The sequence below is a fragment of the Zosterops lateralis genome (genome assembly GCF_965231275.1).
Source record: "Zosterops lateralis genome assembly, chromosome: 2".
NCBI classification, from domain to species: Eukaryota; Metazoa; Chordata; class Aves; order Passeriformes; family Zosteropidae; genus Zosterops; species Zosterops lateralis.
The window spans coordinates 28,864,066-28,885,352 of record NC_139763.1 but is presented as its reverse complement, the minus strand read 5'-3'; the positions used below and the strand labels follow the sequence as shown (position 1 = coordinate 28,885,352).

At 37.1% G+C, this 21,287-nt stretch overlaps 1 protein-coding gene across 2 annotated transcripts in view; it reads right to left on the bottom strand.

The window, feature by feature from the left end:
• The window catches only part of UXS1 (UDP-glucuronate decarboxylase 1), a 55,498-nt gene that overhangs the window by 5,388 nt on the left and 28,823 nt on the right, over window positions 1-21,287 (bottom strand). For both annotated transcript variants that reach the window (XM_083884854.1, XM_083884853.1), the window contains 6 exons: window positions 14,651-14,755; window positions 13,221-13,280; window positions 11,044-11,165; window positions 4,349-4,468; window positions 1,743-1,786; window positions 612-672 (listed from right to left, as the gene is read on the bottom strand). In XM_083884854.1, coding sequence (XP_083740980.1) covers window positions 612-672; window positions 1,743-1,786; window positions 4,349-4,468; window positions 11,044-11,165; window positions 13,221-13,280; window positions 14,651-14,755 — 512 coding nt within the window. The remainder of the gene's footprint in view (window positions 1-611; window positions 673-1,742; window positions 1,787-4,348; window positions 4,469-11,043; window positions 11,166-13,220; window positions 13,281-14,650; window positions 14,756-21,287) is intronic.

Here is a 21,287-nt window from a genome sequence, read left to right as displayed (position 1 = left end):
AATGCTCTGCAGAGTTGAGTATCTGATTTGGCAAAAGCTGGCATACACAAGAAATTACTTGGGATATGCATCCTTTTTGTATTCTTAAATCCACTACTAAGAATAAGGTGACAACAAACAGAACAGAACAAAAATCTTACTAGACAAGTTAAGCTCCAAGCATTTTAAACAATATTAGAGAACTATACCATAAAATACTACCATATTTTCCTTGAATCCAGGGTAGTATGAAATTATTTCTAATTATCTAGAGCTAAGGATTCCTTCAGGCTTTCTTTCCACAAAATCAGTCTTCAGTCCTTTTCTTGGTGCACTTTGCACATGTTGCCCACATTTTTTTCCTTCATATTCTAATTACATACATGTTCTGCTAAAACAAATGGAAAACTCCAGCAAATTTATCCTGTTCTTGGAACTGTAAGATTTCAATATGTAGGGACATAGTCTTCTTATCTATAAAGAAAGTACAGAGGAGAATATGTTCCTCATAATGGAAAGAGCCTTCTTTATTCCATTTATTTTCTCTAGAAATCAGTAGCAGTGACAAGGAGGAAAAGAGAGGTGGTGTTGACCAGTGCACTGTAACTCAGGAGTGGAGCACTCATACTCACCAAGTTGACTGGACTGCTGACATTGCTGTTCATCAATGCCACCAACCCATTCACAAGATCACTGCAAAAGAGGGAAGAACAAATTGGGGCAATTTCCACTTCTCTACAAATAATATTCTTGGTCTAAAAAGAGAGCTGACTCCTAAGAGCTCCAGTAAAACAGATCAGGCAGCTGAGGAATGCTGAAATCAGATTTATATGGGTGCATGTTTTCTTGAGTGTTTGTATTAAAAAAACTATTAATATTTCCTCTTATCTCCAGTATCCAAACATATCCAGAGGCTGATTTCCAATGCATTTCAAACAGAACAGAGCAAGTTGTAATACAGAGGCATGTAACACTACCACCTGCTTTGCAGCCTGTTGCTTGAATTGTCTTCTCATTTTCAAAAATTTTTAAACCAAGTTTGTTAAAAACCAGTATTTTGGTGTTACTTTCCTCCAGCAACATAACTCATTGTTATCTTAGATTATTAGCCACAGATGTAGCACCTTGGCCCTACACATAGAAATCCAGATCCTTTTCATTATGACTTATAATCAGGGAAGGAATGGGTACTTTGACCTGATGGGGTTTCTTTAACATCTATTACCGCTGACACTACTTTCATCAGAGGGAAAGAATATTTCCAAGGAAAAATGCTTAAAACAACCCAGAAATCCAGCATAGCTTTTTTTTTTTTTTTTTTTTTTTTTCTTTTTTTTTTTTTTTTTTTTGTGCAGTCTGCACACCAACCACAGCAGTCCCAAGGACACAAGGTGGCAGCATTGCATTAAAATGCAAGGAGTGACAAACTGTTCAGCACTAAAAACTTGGCTGTTACTTGCTATCTCTGGAAGGGAAGAGCATGCTAGTATCTCAAGTAAAATTCTAAACCAATTAATGTTTTTCTCCTTTGATATTTTTAAAAATTTCCATGTCTCCCTTCTGAAAGTAAAGCTGCCTCCTAAGAGCTCCAGTAAAGCAGATCAGGCAGCTGAGAAATGCTGAAATCAGATTTCAATGGGTGCACGTTTTTTGGAATGCTTGTATTAAAAAACGATTTAAAAAAGTTAAGCAAATGCACATGCATACAAAGCTGACCAGGCTAACTGAACCATAAATGATCAGCCAGAACAAACAAGGCTTACCTGACATACTGGAAAGCTCTTGTCTGAGTTCCAGGTCCATAGACCTAAAACCATAAAAAAATAGGAAAGTTAATAAATACAGAACTCCTCTCTAGCCCAATTATCTTGTCCTTACCATTCTAGAAAAATGTCTCAAGGAGAAACACTTGAGACACAAGCTCAGAGTTACAAGGATGGAAAAAAATGTGCTTGCAGAGCCTTTGGCAAAGTATCAGTTCACTGAAGGTTGTCTTCCTCTTGGATCTGTCTCCACTAAACATATCTCTAGGTATTTTGTTAACCAGAACTCTGCATGAAGGAAATCTTCTCAGGGGTGTAGGACGGAGTAATGCTTTGTCCTCTCGTGGAACACTGAAAGAAGGTGCAGCCTGCACTCAGCCAAAAAACAGTGCCGAAGATTTACAGCAAACTTTAGACTGCTAAGATGCGGTTATGATGAGCAGTTTTGACTTGTTCATTAACAACAGCCAGCTTCAAAGAGACCACTAAATGTTAGTGGTCTCTAAAAAACTTGTTGAGAAACAGCACTGTGTTTAAAACAATCACAACCAAAACCAAATCAAAAATCATGTGACTAAATATTACTATCTAGGGAAATGGGAAGCAGAGTAATTTCTAGATGATACAACTCACAAAGTCACCTGTACAGATTTGTATCAAGACCTTAGAAGGGAAAAAAAAGAAGTCTCCTCAGATTACATACTGGTACTTTGGAGCAAGTTGCTGAAGTTCAAACAGACATTAACGTATACTTGAAGTATACAGAATGGTATTTGATAGTATTATTTTTTCACCGTTTAACCAAGTGCAGTACTAAAGTCTTTAGAACATGAATATTTACATTCTGAAAGCTATCAGTAGGCACATTTAAGTGGCGAAAACATTTCAGTTTAACTGGGGACACACACATTTTACCATCAACCTGCTGCAACAGAAAGGCTTTTGGAAAGACAGAAAAGGAAGCCTGCTTGTTTTCCTTGAGGACAGAAAGGGCAGTACAATGGTACACAGGCCACCTGTTACTTGGTAAGCCTTGAGCTCTCCAAGGCTGATTCAGAGCCCAGAAGAATTCACATTTGATTACACATTACACTATGCATGAATGAAAAAGACATTTGACAGGCCAAATATGGCAATGGCTTGCTATATGCACTGGGGACCAAACCCAAAAAATGGAAATACCTTCTGATCCTCTATAAGCCAGTAAATTTTCTAAACAGTATTTAGAGGCTCAGACTTTATGCCCAGGGATGCCATCCTGGGAACATCCTCACAAATCAGCACATGGCCACACTCATATTTTGATACAAGCAAGTCCTACAAGGATGCAAAATATCAAAACAGGAATCACCATTTTCTTGTCTGCTTCTATTTCTTTAGTTACAATAAGCAAGTTTGGAAGACACCTGGGTAGGAAAATGAAACTCTGCAGGAATTTAAATTCCTTTTTTCTAATGTTTTGATAGGAAAAAAGCACTCACCCACATGGTTGTGCTGTCTATGTAGTGCTGAAGGGATTCCTATCAAGGGCTAGGCAAGGTGGGCTCACTGGTTTAGTCAGCTACCAAGACTAAGCCCTGAGGTCTGCACTCTTAATGCTGACTTACATGGCAGACTAAATGTCATATGCTCCAGTAAACACTGGGTAAATTACAGCTAGCATCACACAACAGCTACCATACACTAACCACTAACAGTGATTTGGACAAAAGCAGTAAATCTCTGGAGGAAAAAATCAATCTTTAGGAGACGTGGCGAACGCAGCATTACTGCAGACCTGTAATTCTGAAATAACCACAAGCCTAAACTGGAAATTTAGTAAAGGCTAGGAACACCAGAGTAGTCAAGATTCATCACCAATATCATTAAAAAATAATAAAAAATTGCCTAAATGACCAATCATTGTTAAATAGCAAGCAAGCAAGCAAATGCTGACCTCCAGCAAAGACCAATCTCAAGAAATTATCAGTACTTAAGTCAGGTGATGTGCATTGCTTTGCAGAACAAATGGAATATGATTTCCTTAAAATTTCTTTCTTTGTAAAGAGTTCTAGATTGCACTCTCAGTAGGGTAGTATCTACCACCAAAGCTTTGCAGGGGGTAGCCATACTGGCACACTTTTTCAAAAAGATTCAAATTAGAGGAGTTCTATCACAGGATGCCAAGCTTCATGTTGCTTGCCATGACTTATTCCCTGGCCTAAACTCTTCAATGCTCTGTCCAGTTCCAGATTTTGCTCTGTGAGGATCTCAGTTGTGGGAGTTACCACAACACTTTCATCCTTCTTCTCCTGCTCGGATCCTTGGCTTTTCTTAGAGATATTCCAGAACTTTGGGTTTTGTTTATATGCCCAATACAAAAAACGCTGAAATGCTTCTGCAGATCACAACTGGCAGCCTTGTTTCCTTCTGGGCAAGAAAGATCAACTTCATCGACAGAGCACATCTTCAGACATGTCATTCCATACACTTGAGTTTGGTACACTGGAACACTATGTTTTGGAGGAGGGGAACATCAGTATTTTCTAAAATCTATCCTCATTTGCAAGACATCAGGACAGGATATAAAGATGAATCGTTCTTCATATCACCAGGTCATCACTTACTGTTAGTGGTTCTCCCTGGAGAGCTTGTAGGATAAAATTACTGACAACTCTTCCATCATTCATATGCATTCGAGGACCAAAGGTATTGAATATTCTGGCAACCCTCACCTCAACTCCTTCCTGCAGCCAAAGAAAAAAAAAAAATAAAAAAATCATTACTTCCTTAATAAAAGCCTCTTTCTCCCCTACAGTGTAAACTCTCCCCTGTCAAGAAGCTTTTCAAGAATCCATCTTTCAGCTTTAACACGCATTATTTTCTAATAATGAAACACTTCAAATCTGTCCTCAGCCCTTCTGAAAAATGTAGTGTATATACAGCAAGGTAATTTATACTAGTTCTCAGTATTTGTAATGCAAATCTAAATCAGTGCTAGAATAGCTCATGATTTTAGCACATGCATTTTCTTCCAGGAAGAACTTAAAGATTTTTTCAGTAATACCTTTCCAATAACAACTTACTTCACCTAGGACTTAGCTACGTTTTTTGCACATAAGTGAAGTCTCACAATCACCAGATATAGTACCAAGGCAGCAATTCCACAGATTACAAAAGCCCATACTTTAGAAAAGCTGAACATATCAGAAAAGTATCTTTTACAAAGGCCATAAAGTGGTTTTGTAAATACAGTGCTTTTCTGGTGCCCTTATTATTAGGCTGTGTAAATGCATGCATTACAATTTTCAATGGCGCAGTTTTTTTCCAAGAAACATTTTTATCATTTCCAGAAGTCCTTTCTACAGAATTTTTTGCAAATTTTCAAAGGAAAACGGAACGAATATGTGAAACTGAAACCTTTCTGGACAAAGCATTTTAACAGTTAGAGACTGTAGACTGAAGTAATTGCTCTGGAGTTATTTTGATTGACATTCACTTGGACAAGCCACAGTTTATGATAAAGTCTACAAGAAGGATGTTTGGCCTCTGTGAGCTAAAACAGGATACTGAGTTCAGAGCAATATGGTATGCTGTAAGCAGACAGATGCTACCATCTGAGAGTGATAGTCACAAGGTAGGGAAGAAGGTGTCAACCCCAGCGCAGGCCTATGTATCCTCCTCTACCTACCTGGTCCTCCCACCTCCCAGAAAAAGACATCCTTGTATCAGTTACAGGAAAAAAATTGTCTGAAGCAAACTTTCTGTGCTCTTATTCAACTGAAGTCACAAGCACAGTGTTCTGCAAACATTCTTTCCATAACCATTCCTTCAGAGGATATACAGAACATCTTGTATTTTCCATGTATTTTACTAAGGCTTAGACCAATGCTTTCTCATGTCTTGGAAGAAGGTGTATGTGGAAGAAGCGTACTGTTGGTACATCCGTGGCTGAAAGCTGCAGCTCATACACAACTCACTCAGAAGAGACCTAGAAACACATTTTTCTCGGAAATAAATGTAGCTTCACGTACAAGAGACAGGAAAATGTGACCTTCTCTCTTAGGTCTCCAAGTGATTCATAACCAAACGAATCCTCAAAGATGTTTTGTGAAAGCAGTAGAACTAGCTTTTTACAGGGTGAGAGACAGGCAAAAGGGACATTCAAGATGTCAGGTATTACTCGAATCAGAAACATCAAGTAGTACAGGTGACGCCCAACATCTCCCAGTATGGAGAAAGTCAAATAATGTTCAATTCCATTTAGCTGCAGGCAAGATTTCATTTGTCACAATCAAACCTTGTTTGCAACTGCAAGTAAATGGTAAACTAACAGTAACAAGGGAGGTAACTACTGTGCACAGGGAAAGATACAGAGTCTTTGTCCAGCAAGCTTGCATCCACAACAGAGCCAAAAAAATAGTCTCACAACATACACTGGGTCCTTCCCACTGAAAGAGACTCTGCAACTAGCAGAAGCCTCTTTCCATGCAAAATGCATCAGCTGGGAATATACTCTTTACTTCTTGTTAGCTAAAAAAAAGTACAGCAGTGTCACATTTTAAATGTATACTTCCAGCAGCACATGACAGAACCATTCCCAAAGCCTTCACTGCATTTGGAAAGACATACTCTTATAGAGCTGCTCCTTTGTTTTGCCCAGCACTTTATCTTAAGAAGGCCACTGACTCCTTCAGGAAGGGGTTGTATTTCACATGAGCTTTCCAGATACTGCCATTAATAACAAGTGCAGAAAGTAAGGCACTTGGAAGGTAGTATTCAAGATAAAAATAACTCATTCAATAATGCTGACCAAAAAGCCTCTCTTGCACTGCACAAGCTACACCAGGAGCCTTGTTTTCCAGTACTGGTTGGAAACCAGCAAGGGATCTAGAAAAGAAAAACAACACATACTCTGTAGGCACTTACTCACAGTCACAATGAATCCATTGTTTCTTCTCCCTTCTATTTATTCACCTCACTCCACTGTAATGTTTTTCAAAAAGAACGATCTTTTATTTATAGTATCATCTAGCAAAGCTTTTCTCTGCAGCCTACTGCTTTGAAAAATCTATTTTCTATGCAGCTAATTTTTCATTTGCCCCTTTAAAACTGGAATCTGTCTTCTGAAAAGAAACTCTTCCACAGACAAAGAGATTTTGGAGCCAGTAACTTCAAAATTGTCATAATTCTCCTTTTGCTGTTTCACAAACATCTCATTTGAAGTGACCCTTTTTATATGTTGAGTAGCTCTATTCCTTTTTGTATTAATTGTCTGTATCTTAGCTATGTCCTGTTACTCTGAATATTATGTAGTAATGACTGGCTACCTCTACAATATCCCCGCTATCAAAGTCAATTAGTTCCCCAGGTTTGCAGCAGTAAGTCATGTATGGTATTTTAGTAACTCCTAGAGAAAGGAAGAAAAAAAAAAAAACCCCTCTTTGGCTCATACTGCTACATGTAAAGAGAGCTTGAGATCTATCCCTAATGCTGAGATAAAATGCGATCAACTGCCTTCTGTCCTCACAGTTTAAGATAATGCCTTCCCACAGCAGACTGACCAGAAAGAAAATTCCTTGAGCAATCCAAAAAAGAGCCTGAGAGCAAGATCATAATACACAGAAATGCAGACTAGCAAAACACTTCAGCTCATTCTGTTATTTATCAGCATGAATTTCTTCACACAGACTGGCCCTGTACAGATGAAAAGAAACAGTAAAGAAGCAGGAAAGATTGGCTTATGGAGATACCTCCTCTGAATAAGTACTCAAGACTATTCTACAGCTGTCAGTCAAAATGTAGCATTAATTATCCAGTCTCCCCTGCAAAACAAAGCTGTCCATGGTTTTCAGCATGAGTCTTTGCCAGTGATTTAGTTTTAGAGACCTTAGGTCTAGAAACTATCAAGGCTATCAAGGATGCTACAATAACTCCTTAATTTAAAAAGACATATTTCAATTTAATAAGCTTTTTAAGAACAAGTATCTCCTTGCGTTGACTGTCTTAGAAAAGAAATCAATACAATTCAAATGCCAAGTTTCTTTTAACCAAAATAATTTGAACATGGTATGTTGTGGCTGTAATTCACAAGGATATCAGGTAAACTTCCCCTATTAAATTACCAGTCTTCTTTCTTTCTTCTTCCTCTCCTCTGTGATCTACCTGAACAGCAAGCATGAGTTAGACCTCCCAGCACAAAAGATCAGGAAAGGAAAAGCTACAAATGTCTGCTCTCCAGTGGACAACTGGAATTAAAAAAAATCTGCTGCGGAAGTACAGACAGTAGCAGGGGTATCACTGTGACCTGATACAAATCTTTACCAATGTCTCAGCCAAAATTACTTAGACTGTCCTCTGCATTCCTTGCTCTAATAGTCACTTTCTTACTTGATTCATATTCTTTCCCATGTGTTTCACAGATCAGTAATTCTCAAAATTGTTCCCAAACCACTGAATTGCATTCACAGCAGAATTACTATCACTGGGTACACTGGATCCATCTATGATGTGTTTAAGCTACAATACTCTACAATGAGGCTGAGTCCAAGGAATGTTATTTATATGTACTGTCAATTGTATAAAAAATGCCATTAATACTCTGTTACTAATAGCTTTCGATTATTATTTTGCAAAAACAGTGATGATGAGTTGTGAATTTCATAGACACTAAAGCTCCTAAATAAGCTAGGAAGGACAACCTCAATGATCTGACTCTATACTCTGGGCATAATGCAGGTCCTTGAACACAACCTACAACTTTACGGTTGAAATATTACCATCTTATAGTTCAGCACTTCAGCTATTTTAAGGCAATTCCAAAACTATCACTTAATGTGAGAGTTGTATCACAACCAAGCGCATTTCTTACCACCAATGCTTTCAGAGTCGCATAGTTGGTATGAAAAAATAGATTAAGAAAGTGGAAGGAGAAGAAAAATTTTCCTGCAACATTCCCATGTGACCTGAAGTGTTGCTTCAGCTCTGGAGAATTTCCTTACAGGTCAGTAGTATAAAAAATGAAAGAAATCTAGTTCACAAAACACCCTTAATATGCACAGCATTTAAATTGCTGTGCATTTTTTTAATAACACACCTATGCAGATGATGCAAATCTCTGCCATGAAGGTAGTATCAGATTCTAGTCAGTACTTAAATTAATCCAGAGTACTGGAGCAAACATCAATACCTAGATTTCCAGGTAGCTCCAAAATACCAAAAGCAATTTTTTTAAGGTTGAACGGATAACCGAATGGCAAATTCTGAACAAAGCACAAAATTCACACTGCGATACTGTGTGCTGAAACTCCCCTCCCACTGTCTTTTCAAGTGATAAAGTTAAGAAATGTCAAATTCATAGGGTCAAAATAAGCAAGCAAAACAACACCACTAGCAGAAAAGAATGCACTAAAAACATTTTGATCAGGACTGGCTACTGAGGAACTCTGACAACAGCAAATAGTCAACTTTGACTAGATTCAAAACCCATTCTGATTCAAACAGGCTGTCTGGCAGTATAATGCAGAAGTTTTGTTTTATTTCACATTTTTTGAAAAACACTATTAGGTATTTAAGGTACCTAGCAATGTGCATAATAATGGCAATCTTTGGAGGAAATGACCAAAAAATGCAAAATAACTTTGCCTGTTTCTTCTTTTTTTCTTTTGAAGCTGAGAGACTCTGGAAATATTTTAGCCTGAAATACTGCAAATCTTATTGTTTGGGGCTAGGTTACACCTACTGAAAATCATTTTAAAAGCACAATGCTTATTTGCATAGAGGAAATCAGATCTTTTCAAAAGGTAAGGTTTCCCCCACTAATAACAGCATATCACCTAAACACTACCCACTCCTCTCTCTTCCCCACACCAGCTCAACAGTGTTATCTGAACATATGACAAGCTTGGGCAGACTTCACTAACCCCTAACAAAATACAAGAAATACGTCACAGGACTGCCCCTAGGACAGACAGGTCATGTGCATCATGAGTTTTTACTTGATGTATGTGTGCACTGCAGTTCTACCTTACACAGCTTTCCTGTTAAATGTAAATCCTGCATAAAATTTATGAGATGCTATCATGACTCATTCTGTGGTTGTAAGACACAGCCCATGATTTTAAAAATTACCTACTCATGCCCTTCTAAAAGAAGGGTGTACAGTGTGCACAACAAGCCTGCAAAAAATGCAACACTCTACAGCACAAGGATTTCTCATAAAAACTGCAATCTTTAACTGCAAATGAGTTTCCAGACTGACAAGGAATGTTTTGCTACAGTGAAATACTGGAGACATCATCCTGAACAAGAGCAGCATCACCATGTTGGACCTTAAATGATTTAAAAGAAAACAAAGGAGACAGAACCTCTGCCTTCTCTGTCTGGTAGAAGAGATAAGACAGAATTACTACTCTATATTAAAATAGCATTTCCTAAAGTCTTATCACTTCAGCTTGATTCTGTTTCCAAGGTTTATAAAAGCACTTAGAATTTTATAATTTAAAGGTTTAAAGTTCTATACAATATACTATATTTGATTTATACTTTTGTATATTAAGGCTGCAAATAACAAGAAATACTGATAACCATTTTCCTTAGTGTGCCACATTTGGTAATTGAATAGTCTCCTAGAGCCTAGCTGAACCACAATTAAGCAAGATTTACATACAGGTAAAGAGTCAATGTTACATTAGTTAATTATGAGTTTCTACTTGTTGGTTAGGAAACACAAGGAAACTGGTATATATAATTTCTTAAACATATTTTAAATTGTATTTTTATCCTCATGTTACTGCCTTTGTCTGAAAACAGGCATTAAATAGCCAGGTATTCATTAAGATCTGTATTTATACCTATATAATTTTAAGACATTTCAAAAGTACTTAAAACACATTGCTACTATATAAGTTCTCATTAAAGACCTTCCTCATTCTTACCTGCATATTCTGATTTTGATTATTCTCCTTCATCATTCCACATGTATCAGTAATGGACCTATTCAATCCCATTGACTTCTCAGCATATTAAGGTCACCTCAGTTTAACCTGTCTAAAAACTTACTATACTGAAAGACATATTATACCTATTAAGAAGACTAAAGCACATTTTCTACAAGAAGACTGCTCATCTGAAAACACACAACAGATGGGAGCAATAAAACCTTCCCTTTAAAGGAAACAGATTTTGCAACTACAGGGTAAGTGTTCCTACTCAAGACGTTCTCTTTTGCCCTCCTACCCCTAAATACACACATTCCAGTCTTGCCATACATTTGCCTTCAACAATTACAGAAAAACCACCAAATCTGATGCAAGTTTAATACCTGCTTCATGTATGCATAGCACATGGTCTCTGCAACCCGCTTCCCTTCATCATAGCAGGCTCTTGGACCTATTGGATTCACATGCCCCCAGTAATCCTCATTTTGAGGGTGAACTTCAGGATCTGTGGGGGAAAAAAAACCAACCAAACAAAAAAAAACCCTTAGATTATGATATATCAAAAGATGACTATCTATGATGAAATTTTCAGGAGAGCATTGGTGTTACACAAGTCAGCACAGCTTCTCTCTGAATTCTGCATTTTAGAAAATCTTAAATTTTAACACAATTTCTTTAAAGTGCAATCACTGGAACTATGAAAATGGCAATGGCAGAAAATGAAAGACTAGTAAAATAATTGAGTACAAGCAAACAACAGCCAGCAACTGCCAGGGTGTGTTAACAGAGGGTTAAATTCGACTCTTCTCTGCAAAGACAGACTATCTCAAGGGCATAAATATGACTTTTACCTAATGCGCCTCAGAGGAAACATTACAGGTTATGTAGGCAGCAGTTATTTAGGAGGCATTACAGGTTATGTAGGAAAGTAAAACATATTCAAATTTCATAAAATACAAAACAAGGGAAGAAAAATGAATGAAATGGGGATGTACTGCATTTCTTAAGAACATAAGGGTGATATGCCACAAAGTACTTAGCATTTCTTCTATTTTACCCTAAGCATTTTTACTAGCTATCACTAGCACAATCAGGTTAAACAATCCTTTGTTTTGATTCAGTGTAGAAGTTCTTGATCATAAAAAACCAAGAACCAAACAACAATCACTTGGGAACCTTGATGGTGTGTACTTTATATGCTTGAAAAAATACAAACACTTGGTTAAATTTCCCCCTTTGTTATCTTTAGGACAGTATAATTTCTACTGGGTTAAATGTTTGCATACATTACTATAGCTAATTTTTGAAAGCTAATTTTTGAAACAGCCTTGACAGTTGGTTCTGATTAAACCTTCCTGATTTTATGCTGCTCAGACATCATTACGCATGAATGAATGCCACATGAAAGCCACAGAGCAATGGTAAATGCACAGAAGATTTACATGATTATAAAAGCCCATAGCAATCTTAAAAGGGTCTGAAAAGATGCTGTGGGAGAGGAGATACTCCAGAAAGGAGTTTGTTCAGTTACAGAAGAGTCTTTGGGGCTACCATTTTTCTCTGCAGAGCCTGATCATGGATAATCTAAGGCTTGGGAAGCAGGAGGAATGCCGCACATCCTCAAGCCACTTTGGCTGGCCAGTCATCTTAGTGATCTCTTGCTAGGGAATTTACTTTGAATCGTCTGGACTGAAGTTGTTTCACCAGAAGTGTACACCTGGATGCTTGTTCTTTGTCCTTTCTCACTTTTTGCTCACGAAGCTTTGTATCTTTGTAACACAGGTGACCATTTTTTGTTTATCTATTTGTTCTTACAGCCAAGAGTCAAATCTACTCCCATTGAGCAGGGTACTGTGCCTGTGTATCTCCACCAATTTTGCAACACTGCTATTATCAATTATGCAATAGTTCAGAACAGAAAGCAGTTTCTCTCTCTAGCAGGCATAGGGTCTGTAACACATCCAAGGAAGTACTAAAGATTCTTGTTGCATCCAGTCACCATTTTAATCTATCATTCTTTTCCTCCTGCACTTCTAACAGTAATAGGAAGATGAAGAGCACTGCCAAATATTACATTTAAAGAGAGACCAGAAGAACCTGCATGCACAACCAGTATTTTCTTAGCTTGGAGGTTGCGTCCTTTGTCTCTTACACACCAGGGCAATTGCTAAATCTTAACAATACAATTCCTATGTGATGGGAAAAAGAGATAATTTCCATAGTAAATATGCATATTTCTTCTCAGGTTCTCATCATAGCATCTGGACTTTAGAGTACAACATTCAATTTCCCTACAAGCCCTTTGGAAAAAGAGACACAAACCAGGACACGGGAAAAATACAGACAACACCACAAGTCTCCTGCCTCCACTCTTGACGAGATACATAAAACAAGCACCATAAATGCCTTTCTCACATTTTAAACGGTAAAAACATGTCCTAAAACAGCAAGCTAAGATAGTGATGAAAATCTATTGTTCTGATATCTGACAAAAGATGTGTAAATATCCTTTTACACAGTCCTATCTGAAGAGCTCTAAATCCTGTTTTATTCTTCTTACCTCCATAAACTTCTGACGTAGAGGCCAGCAGAAGCCGTGCTCCAACACGTTTAGCTAAACCTAGATTTTGGGCAATGGGGAAAGAAGAACATAATTAGAGCAAGTGCAAGAATCTTTTACTCACGCTAGCTGTTTTAGTGTGATCCTGTTTTACATGTTTTTGAAGAGAATTAGATTTTTCTAACTAGGCAAATTATGCTGTAAATCACATCCACAGCTCCCACTTCCAAACTAGAAAATTAAAGAAACAGCAGAGCCGCACCTGCATGTGACATGTTTCCTTCTGGGACTAGCAGCTGCATTGAATCAAGATCCAAGAACTTAATCTATTACAATCTAAATAAAGGCCAAGGAAATCAGGATCTTGAAATAACATAGTATATTATGATTACCAACTCCTTCTTTACATATATTAAAGACAAGCTATGCAAAGAAACTTCTACAACGTACCATGCCATAGGGACAAAAATCAATCTTTTCTCCTCCATTATGCCCTTTTAAACTGCTTGGGTGATCCTACCCATCACTTGAGATTATCCTGCATTCCATTTCAATAGCTTTCTGGTCTTCAAGTTGGCATGGCAAATCAAACAAATCTCTCACCTGTGCCATTCTGGTATCGCAACAGCTTCTGAATCACTTGATTCTCTGAACTGCACTTTAGTCTAGAGAATCACGCAAAAAACAAACTCAGCTATGCTAATGCCCAGGAGTTCTTCTCACTCATAACAATTCTTAGGATCACTGACATTCAGATGATTCTGCATCACAGCAAATGGCACAAAGATAGGAGGAAAAAGTAGCAAAGGCTTGAGGTCGTCTTTTCACAGACCCATTCCCAGCATCCAAACTAACAGGCAAAGCTGAAAACATTGCATTATAATTAATGAAGCTAGACATTAAACACTCTTTCAGAATTTTGTAGCCAAGGCACGCACAAGAGGGTGCAATACTCCTGATATCTGGAGTTTTAACCAGTACAGTTCCACCTAGTCCAATGTTTGCTGCGGTGGAAAGAAACACTCACTTATGGTAATTGTGGGAATGTTACACAGTCAAAGTGAAAACTCCAGTCATGAACACAACTGTGCTATAAAAATCCCATGCTCTTAATTGTCCCTGTTACTTCTGTAGTTACTGCACACTCCATAGCCACGTTAAAGGCACAAAGTTCTTGTGCTTTGACAGCCATGTTGTCATTGTTCATTTGCAGATATATTTAAAGGAAAAAAATCTTCAAAGAGGGTAAAAATACCTCCAACATTATTTTGCTTAAAGAAACAACTTTTTAAAATGTACAACTTATTTGCTTCATCCTCCCCTCTCTCCAGCAACTCGGTCAGGATTATATGATGTCTAACCAAGTAAAGTAATAATAAAAATAATAATAATAACAGTAATCATCATCATCATCATCATCATCCACTTACCCAGCATGTTTAATGTCCCAATAGTGTTGGTCTTCAATGTTTTTATAGGATTATACATGTAATTTGGAGGAGAAGCAGGAGATGCTAGATGATAGATCTGGTCCACTACAGAAAAATGGAGGGGACAGCATTGTAATTTTCCCACATAAGATATTAAATGAGAAAGCATTAAAGTCAAGAAACAAGTATTCCTCTGTGCACTTCCTAGCCCTGGAACCCAGCATTTCCTGTATTACTACCTACAGATGATATGTACCCAAACCTGTTGTAACTCTAAGAAAAACTTAATTATTAGTAAAACAAAGCCTCAAGCATAATGTTAATATATTAACACTGTTGACATGGATACAGATGTCTGTGTCGGTGTTCACATTTTTCCACTCATAAAAAAAATTAGCTGAATACTTCAGTATTTGCAACATTCTGTCACCCTCAAGTTTTTAAGTGGCTACAAACTTCAGAGCATTTTTCTAAAATAGACTGTGAAGCAAAAATGGTAGAAGTTTTTTTCAATATGCCTTTTGGGAAAAAGAAATATTGTATTTTTATTTCTAGACCATCTGCCAAGGAAACATTAACGGGCTTTGTGTAATTTATATATTAAATATATATGGCAAGACACAAACATGCAACTTTTGTCCCTTTTTTCCTGTTGCTTTTGTTATATATATACAATGCTTTGGATAATACAGTATTTTAGCTTTAATTTAAAAAAACAAACACACAAATCAAAACCCAATACAGAGATTTCAGCACACTCCTCCACTCCCTGTTATGAAATATAATTAACTGAAGAACTAGTCAAAATTCATTGTCTGAGATGATTGAAGGTTGGAGGTATTAGAAACAAAAGACTGTTGGAAACAAACTTGTTAAATTATAATAAAAACGAAGGAATGAAAACTGGATTCATTTTCACAGGCAGTATATGATACTCAAAAGCTCAACCTGCAACCCTTTCATAACGTGACTGTTGTAAATGTATAAATGTCTTTCTGCCTTCTATGTAACTTGAATCACAGTAAGCCAGAATTGTGTAAAAAAAACCACCCATGGATAAGCAACTGTCAAAGTAAAAATTAAACATAAGCTCAAATGAGATGTTTAAGGAAGAAAAAATCCCCTACACCAATGTCATTCAAGAAAAACAACCAAAAGGTGAGGCAATAATTAGAATGGCCTGACAAAAGAAAGGGAAAATAACTCCTCTGTATTTCAAAAGAAAAGTTAGGTTTGGTTTTTTTTTGTTTGTTTGTTTGTTTTTTTCTAAGAAGAAGACTTGACATTGAAACCAGAAGGAAGCTGGAAAAGTCAGGGCTGGCTGCTATTCTGACAGAAGAAAATACTGCATAGCATAAGGCTGTCTTGCCCTAGAACAGAACACTACTGGTCAAACAAATGTTTTCTTTCCATTTCCTTAGGTAGTTTAATATTAAAAAGCAATAGCAAATCACAGCACTAAAAAAAAATCTGTACTTTGACCACATATTGATTTTTCTCGGCCTTCTGTTGGGGGTTTTCACTTTCAGAGTATCTGTGACATAATGAAATTTTTCCTCCAGTTAAAGTACTTTTCCTACTTAAAACAGGGTAGAAGCACCCTTGAGTTTCAATTTAAAACAAAAAAACAAAATTCACAAGAACAAAACAAAAAAATTCTTTTTCTCCATTTGAATTCAACTATACTTGCTTAAACAGTACAAGCTGTATACGTTTTAGAAATGGTTTGAATTGGAAGAGACCTTAAAGATCACTTAGATCCCACCACACATTCCATTAGACCAGGCTGATCAAAGCCCCATCCAGTCTGAACTTGAACACTTTCAGGGATCAGGCACCCACAGCTTCTCTGGACAACCTGCTCCAGTGCCTCACCACCCTCACAGCAGAGATTCTGTTTCTCTAATCTAAACCTACCTTCTTACAGTTTAAGGCCATCTCCACTTGTCCTATCACTATATGAAAAAATAAAATATCAACTACGAAGTTATCACCTTTTAACTAGCTGAAAACACTGAAATATAAGAGGAATGTGCCTTCCTTCCCATTCTCAAATTTCATTTGACAAAGCAAGTACTCAAACCTTTGTTTTCTGACCTCTAAAATATATATATATATATATATAAAAGCAGACTAGTAGGGCAAGAGCATACGTAAGTGGCTTAAATTATCCATGTGAAAGTCATCCCTTACTTTTCAACAGTCTATTGAGCAATGAAAAAATGAAAAGTAGGTAAGTCTTCAAAGCACAACCATCTCCTTGACATTAAACACTACATTCTTTTTAAGATAAGCACATGTTCTGGTAATAATGTTTTAAAAATACCAGCAATATTGGCATGGTAAAATATTCAACTTACTTTCTTTCTGAATCCCTAATGAAGTGTGCTTGTACATAAGTCAAGTTTTTCTAGGTTAACTGTTGTGTCTATTGTCTCCTGGGCAAGCTCAGATCCTGCCTTCTATGTAACGTAGCTTGGATAAGCACATACTGGACTGTTTGGAGGAAGAATTTTAAAGTTTACCCCATACTGCTTTGTCACTTCAACACAGGAAATCCTACAAAATCATTTAATTCACTGACTAAACTCACAATGTTAAGTGACCAAAATAAGGACAAATTATTTCAAGCCATACCTCACCCCAGAGAACAATTAACTATCAACATAAACATAAGATGAGCTCCTAAGGCAAATTTAATGACTGTTACTGCAAGTTTTATTGTCTTGACACAGTAATGATATTTGACAGTATGCTCATGCAGATGCCATAAAATATATCTACTTTAATGTTACCATGCTCTCTTCGGTCTACAGCTGTTTATCTCCAGAGCAGGGATGAAGCTTCAGCTGCCTAGAAGATGTCAAAACAGCTCAGAAAGCTACAGAGACAGTTTTGGCAGATGTGTAATGCTGTTGAATATTTTTTCTCACATAAAAAGGTGCAGAGAAGTAAAATTTCATGTAGCAGGTTCTCTGCTATTTGTTCTTCAATGATCAGGAAATAGTCCATCCAACCACTATCAACTCTGGTGCATCATCAAGACAGAGTCTGTCACACAAGGCATCTGTTATAGCAACACAAATAGCATCCAAAGACAACTTGATGCAGCGAGAGCTGCCAGAAGAAAGTTCCCAGCTCAGGCTCAATTCCAAGCCCTACCTGCATTGCTAAAACAACTGAAACTTCTAAGAGTCTGTCTGTAACATGAAGCTAGTCAATTGTTCTGCATGATGAACTGTGACATGGAATTGTGACTATTCCTCTATTTTGGTCACTGTGACACTGTAAGCTTAAGCAGTGAATAAAGCTGGAATCATTTTTTCTGCTGGGGAAATAATGCAAAAATGTAGCATCGGGTAAATTTTAACTGGTTTGTCGAACTTCAACACGCTTCCTACAGATGAGTTCTAAACATGAATAAAATACATGACTGCCTCAAGTTTTGCTTTAAGTATCCCCTTCCCACAGCATTCTACTGTCATAAAACCAAAGACAAAGGGTAGTCTGGAAGCTGGCAAAAGAAATGCTCCATAAAGATGCTAACTGATGCTTGCAAGCAGCAAGTAATTCAAGCACAGTGGTGCAGAAAAATTAACAAAGTAATTGCTGAAGTCACCTACAGCCAAATCAAAGCTGAACTCTGACCTGAGTTTTATGCTGTTTCTTTCTACCTATTCCTTCACAACCCTTTCTAAATCAGGTTTTTGACGAGCTGTGGTGGAATTTTTAGAAACAGAAAATGTCACTTCAAAAGCATTTTGGTCTGTTAGTAATTTACTGTCCAATCCTAATCTGTCAAAGCAGAAATGAACTCTTTCCTGCCTCCCTCTCTATCCACCTAATTTTGTTTTGCTTTGTGGTTTTGGGGTTTTTTTTGGATTCTTTAAATACTACTAATTTTTGACACACAGCAGCTCGTATAGGAATGGTTCCTTCAATAGCATGTGAAAATTCAGATACAGAAGGCCAAAACCTACCATTTCTTTTGCTCCACAAGGATACACCTAGGCTTGTGATTATCCAAGTGGTCATATAATCATTAGCTTAAAACAAATGCATATAAAATACAAAACCCCCAAAACTCCTTATGATATTCAAGTTTACTTATTTTTAAACATGAATCCAAGTATAAAAAACAGTGCAAAAGAAAGATAGAAAGCAAGAAAGCACTCTACTTCTTTTAGTCCTTCATTCTTCCTTTTTTTTTTCCCCAGCTAGCACTTGTTTTAAATGAAACAAAGAGAAGAAGCTGGGAGAGAAACAAGGTTTTCCTTGTGAAAAGCTAAAAAAAAAAAAAAATCCCTAAAATTTAGCATACAAAGAATCTGCAACACCTAAATTTGGACACAAACATTCAATCTTGTGTTTTCCTTAATGCTAAGAAAGAATGATAAATAAAAACATTTGTCCTAGGGTGACTAGGACATAATACTACTTCATAAAACTCTAAAATACGATCATAAAACTACTTTCCTTCATATGATCTTTATTTTCTAGCCCTAATACTGCATATGTTCTCCATGCCTCCTAAGTGAATGGTAAGGGAGAAATCTACCACCTTTCCCATGACAGGAAATGACCTTCATCTTCAATTTCTGCCTTCAACACGTGTCAAGGTCCCAGAAAGGACTAAACGGGTCACTAAGTCCACTAAGCACCTCCATCCATCACCCTATTTGCTAGTCAGGAAGCCCTGAGCAGAAAAGCTTTGATCAGAAGCATACAAATAAGTTTCTACAGCTTGAATGTATGGACTTTTTTTGTAAAAAAAAACCCAGCTGTGCCAATTTCATTACTGGAGGTCAGGCCAGAGAAACTGACACAATGAAGTGAGATATTTCTATTGCCCTGAACTAAAAACGACTACAAATACAAAAGTTCATTTATCTGAAGCTAAACACATTGTCTGTAACGTCAGGCAAACTGCAATCACTTCATAAAGATTTACCATATTGCTCATACTGGAGCAGTTTTGGAGAGCCTCACACGAGAGACCAAGATCAAGGCACCACTGCACTTGGCACTGGACTAACAAAATAAAGTTGCATTTGTTACCCTCTGCCTTGCCATAGACTTTCCTGACCACACAACAACTTAAAACTGGCAAGCTGAACATATTACACAAAGAAAACGAAGACTAGGAAGGGAAAAACCTGGGATGGAAGTATGGAAGGAAAAAACCAAAACATAAAACAAACAAACAAACAAAAATACCACAAAACCAAAACAAAACTCACAAAAAAAAAGCACCATGTTTTAAAGACACTCTTTGTGTTTCTATTTGTATGTGTTTTAAATTACCTGTGAGAGGACCTGAAGACTGAACAATTCTGGGATACTGTAGAACACTGTTTAATAAAACATTACCATCCTGACATCTGGAAACTGCTATTCACAAAAAGGCTACAGACTACTCTTTTGACCGATTTTGTGAGACTGTTGGTCTTAGCCTTAGAATAAACTCAGACCTACAAGCCAGCAAAGTCCTTGAAAATAAAAGGGTTTTTTAGTCCCAGTCAAGTAAATGATTTATTAAAATTCTATAAATACTATTACTTTATTTGTCTATGCAACTAGCAACTACAACACCTCCTACAAACTCTGAAAGCCAATATCCTTGTCACTATGTGAATCACACGCTTACACCCTGTCTCTCAACTTGCAAAATGTGTTTTTATTATATCATTTTTAAAGCTTTTTCAGTGGAAGTCAAAAGAGCCAAAACTACCTTTGTGTACACAACAGTCACTGAAATTACAGCCAACATTTAAGAAATGTTTTTCTAGAAACTGGACAGCTGGCATGAAGAATTAAAACAGAAGAACAAACCAAGACCAAAACTGAACAGCTTTAGTTAACTGAAGATCAGTTAATCTCAGAACATAAGCCATAAAACAGTTTATCATTACCTACCACTTACACTTTATTTCTCTCTCATTTCATATTATATTACTTAGGTAGTGCACATGCATATGTTTTAAATAAATTTTTTTGAGCATCAGAGCAGAACTACTCTTCACTGCTCTGCCCTAAAAGAGTTTGGGCAGCAGTTTCAGGTGCCACAGACTACAATTTTTGAAGTATCATACAGTATTTTTCAAAATATGCTGTGCACCTTTGATTAGGGAAGTAAAATCAGTTCAACTAACTAAACTGTTTCCACCATTGACTGTAAATCTGTGGCATTTTCATGCCTGTTTTTGTTTCAAACTTGTGAAAGGTGTGGTTAAAACAAAACAAAACAACACTACCAAGCAACCAGAAAGAAAAGCAAGGCCAAGTGTGTTCCTGTGAACTGTGAAACAGTTCAGCTGAGGACATCTTTCAGATACAGGAGATAGCTGGGTTTAAAGGGAATGTGCACCTATCACTTTACAGAAGACTGTTTTAAGGCTTCCAAAAGTTTCTGGGGAAGGAGGAAGAAGAAACTCCACCGGGAGAAGGATATGGGCTACATATAACCGTCTGATATTTTCTTCTACATTTATTCAACTGCTGTCTGTGCCTAAGGGTAGTTGAAAACCAGACCTCAAGACTGAAAACTGAGAGGCATTTTTTGCTGTTTAGGGGTCCAGTTTGTGGAATGAGCATGTGCCATTTTATGACACCACCTTGGAAGTGGCTTGGATTTTCA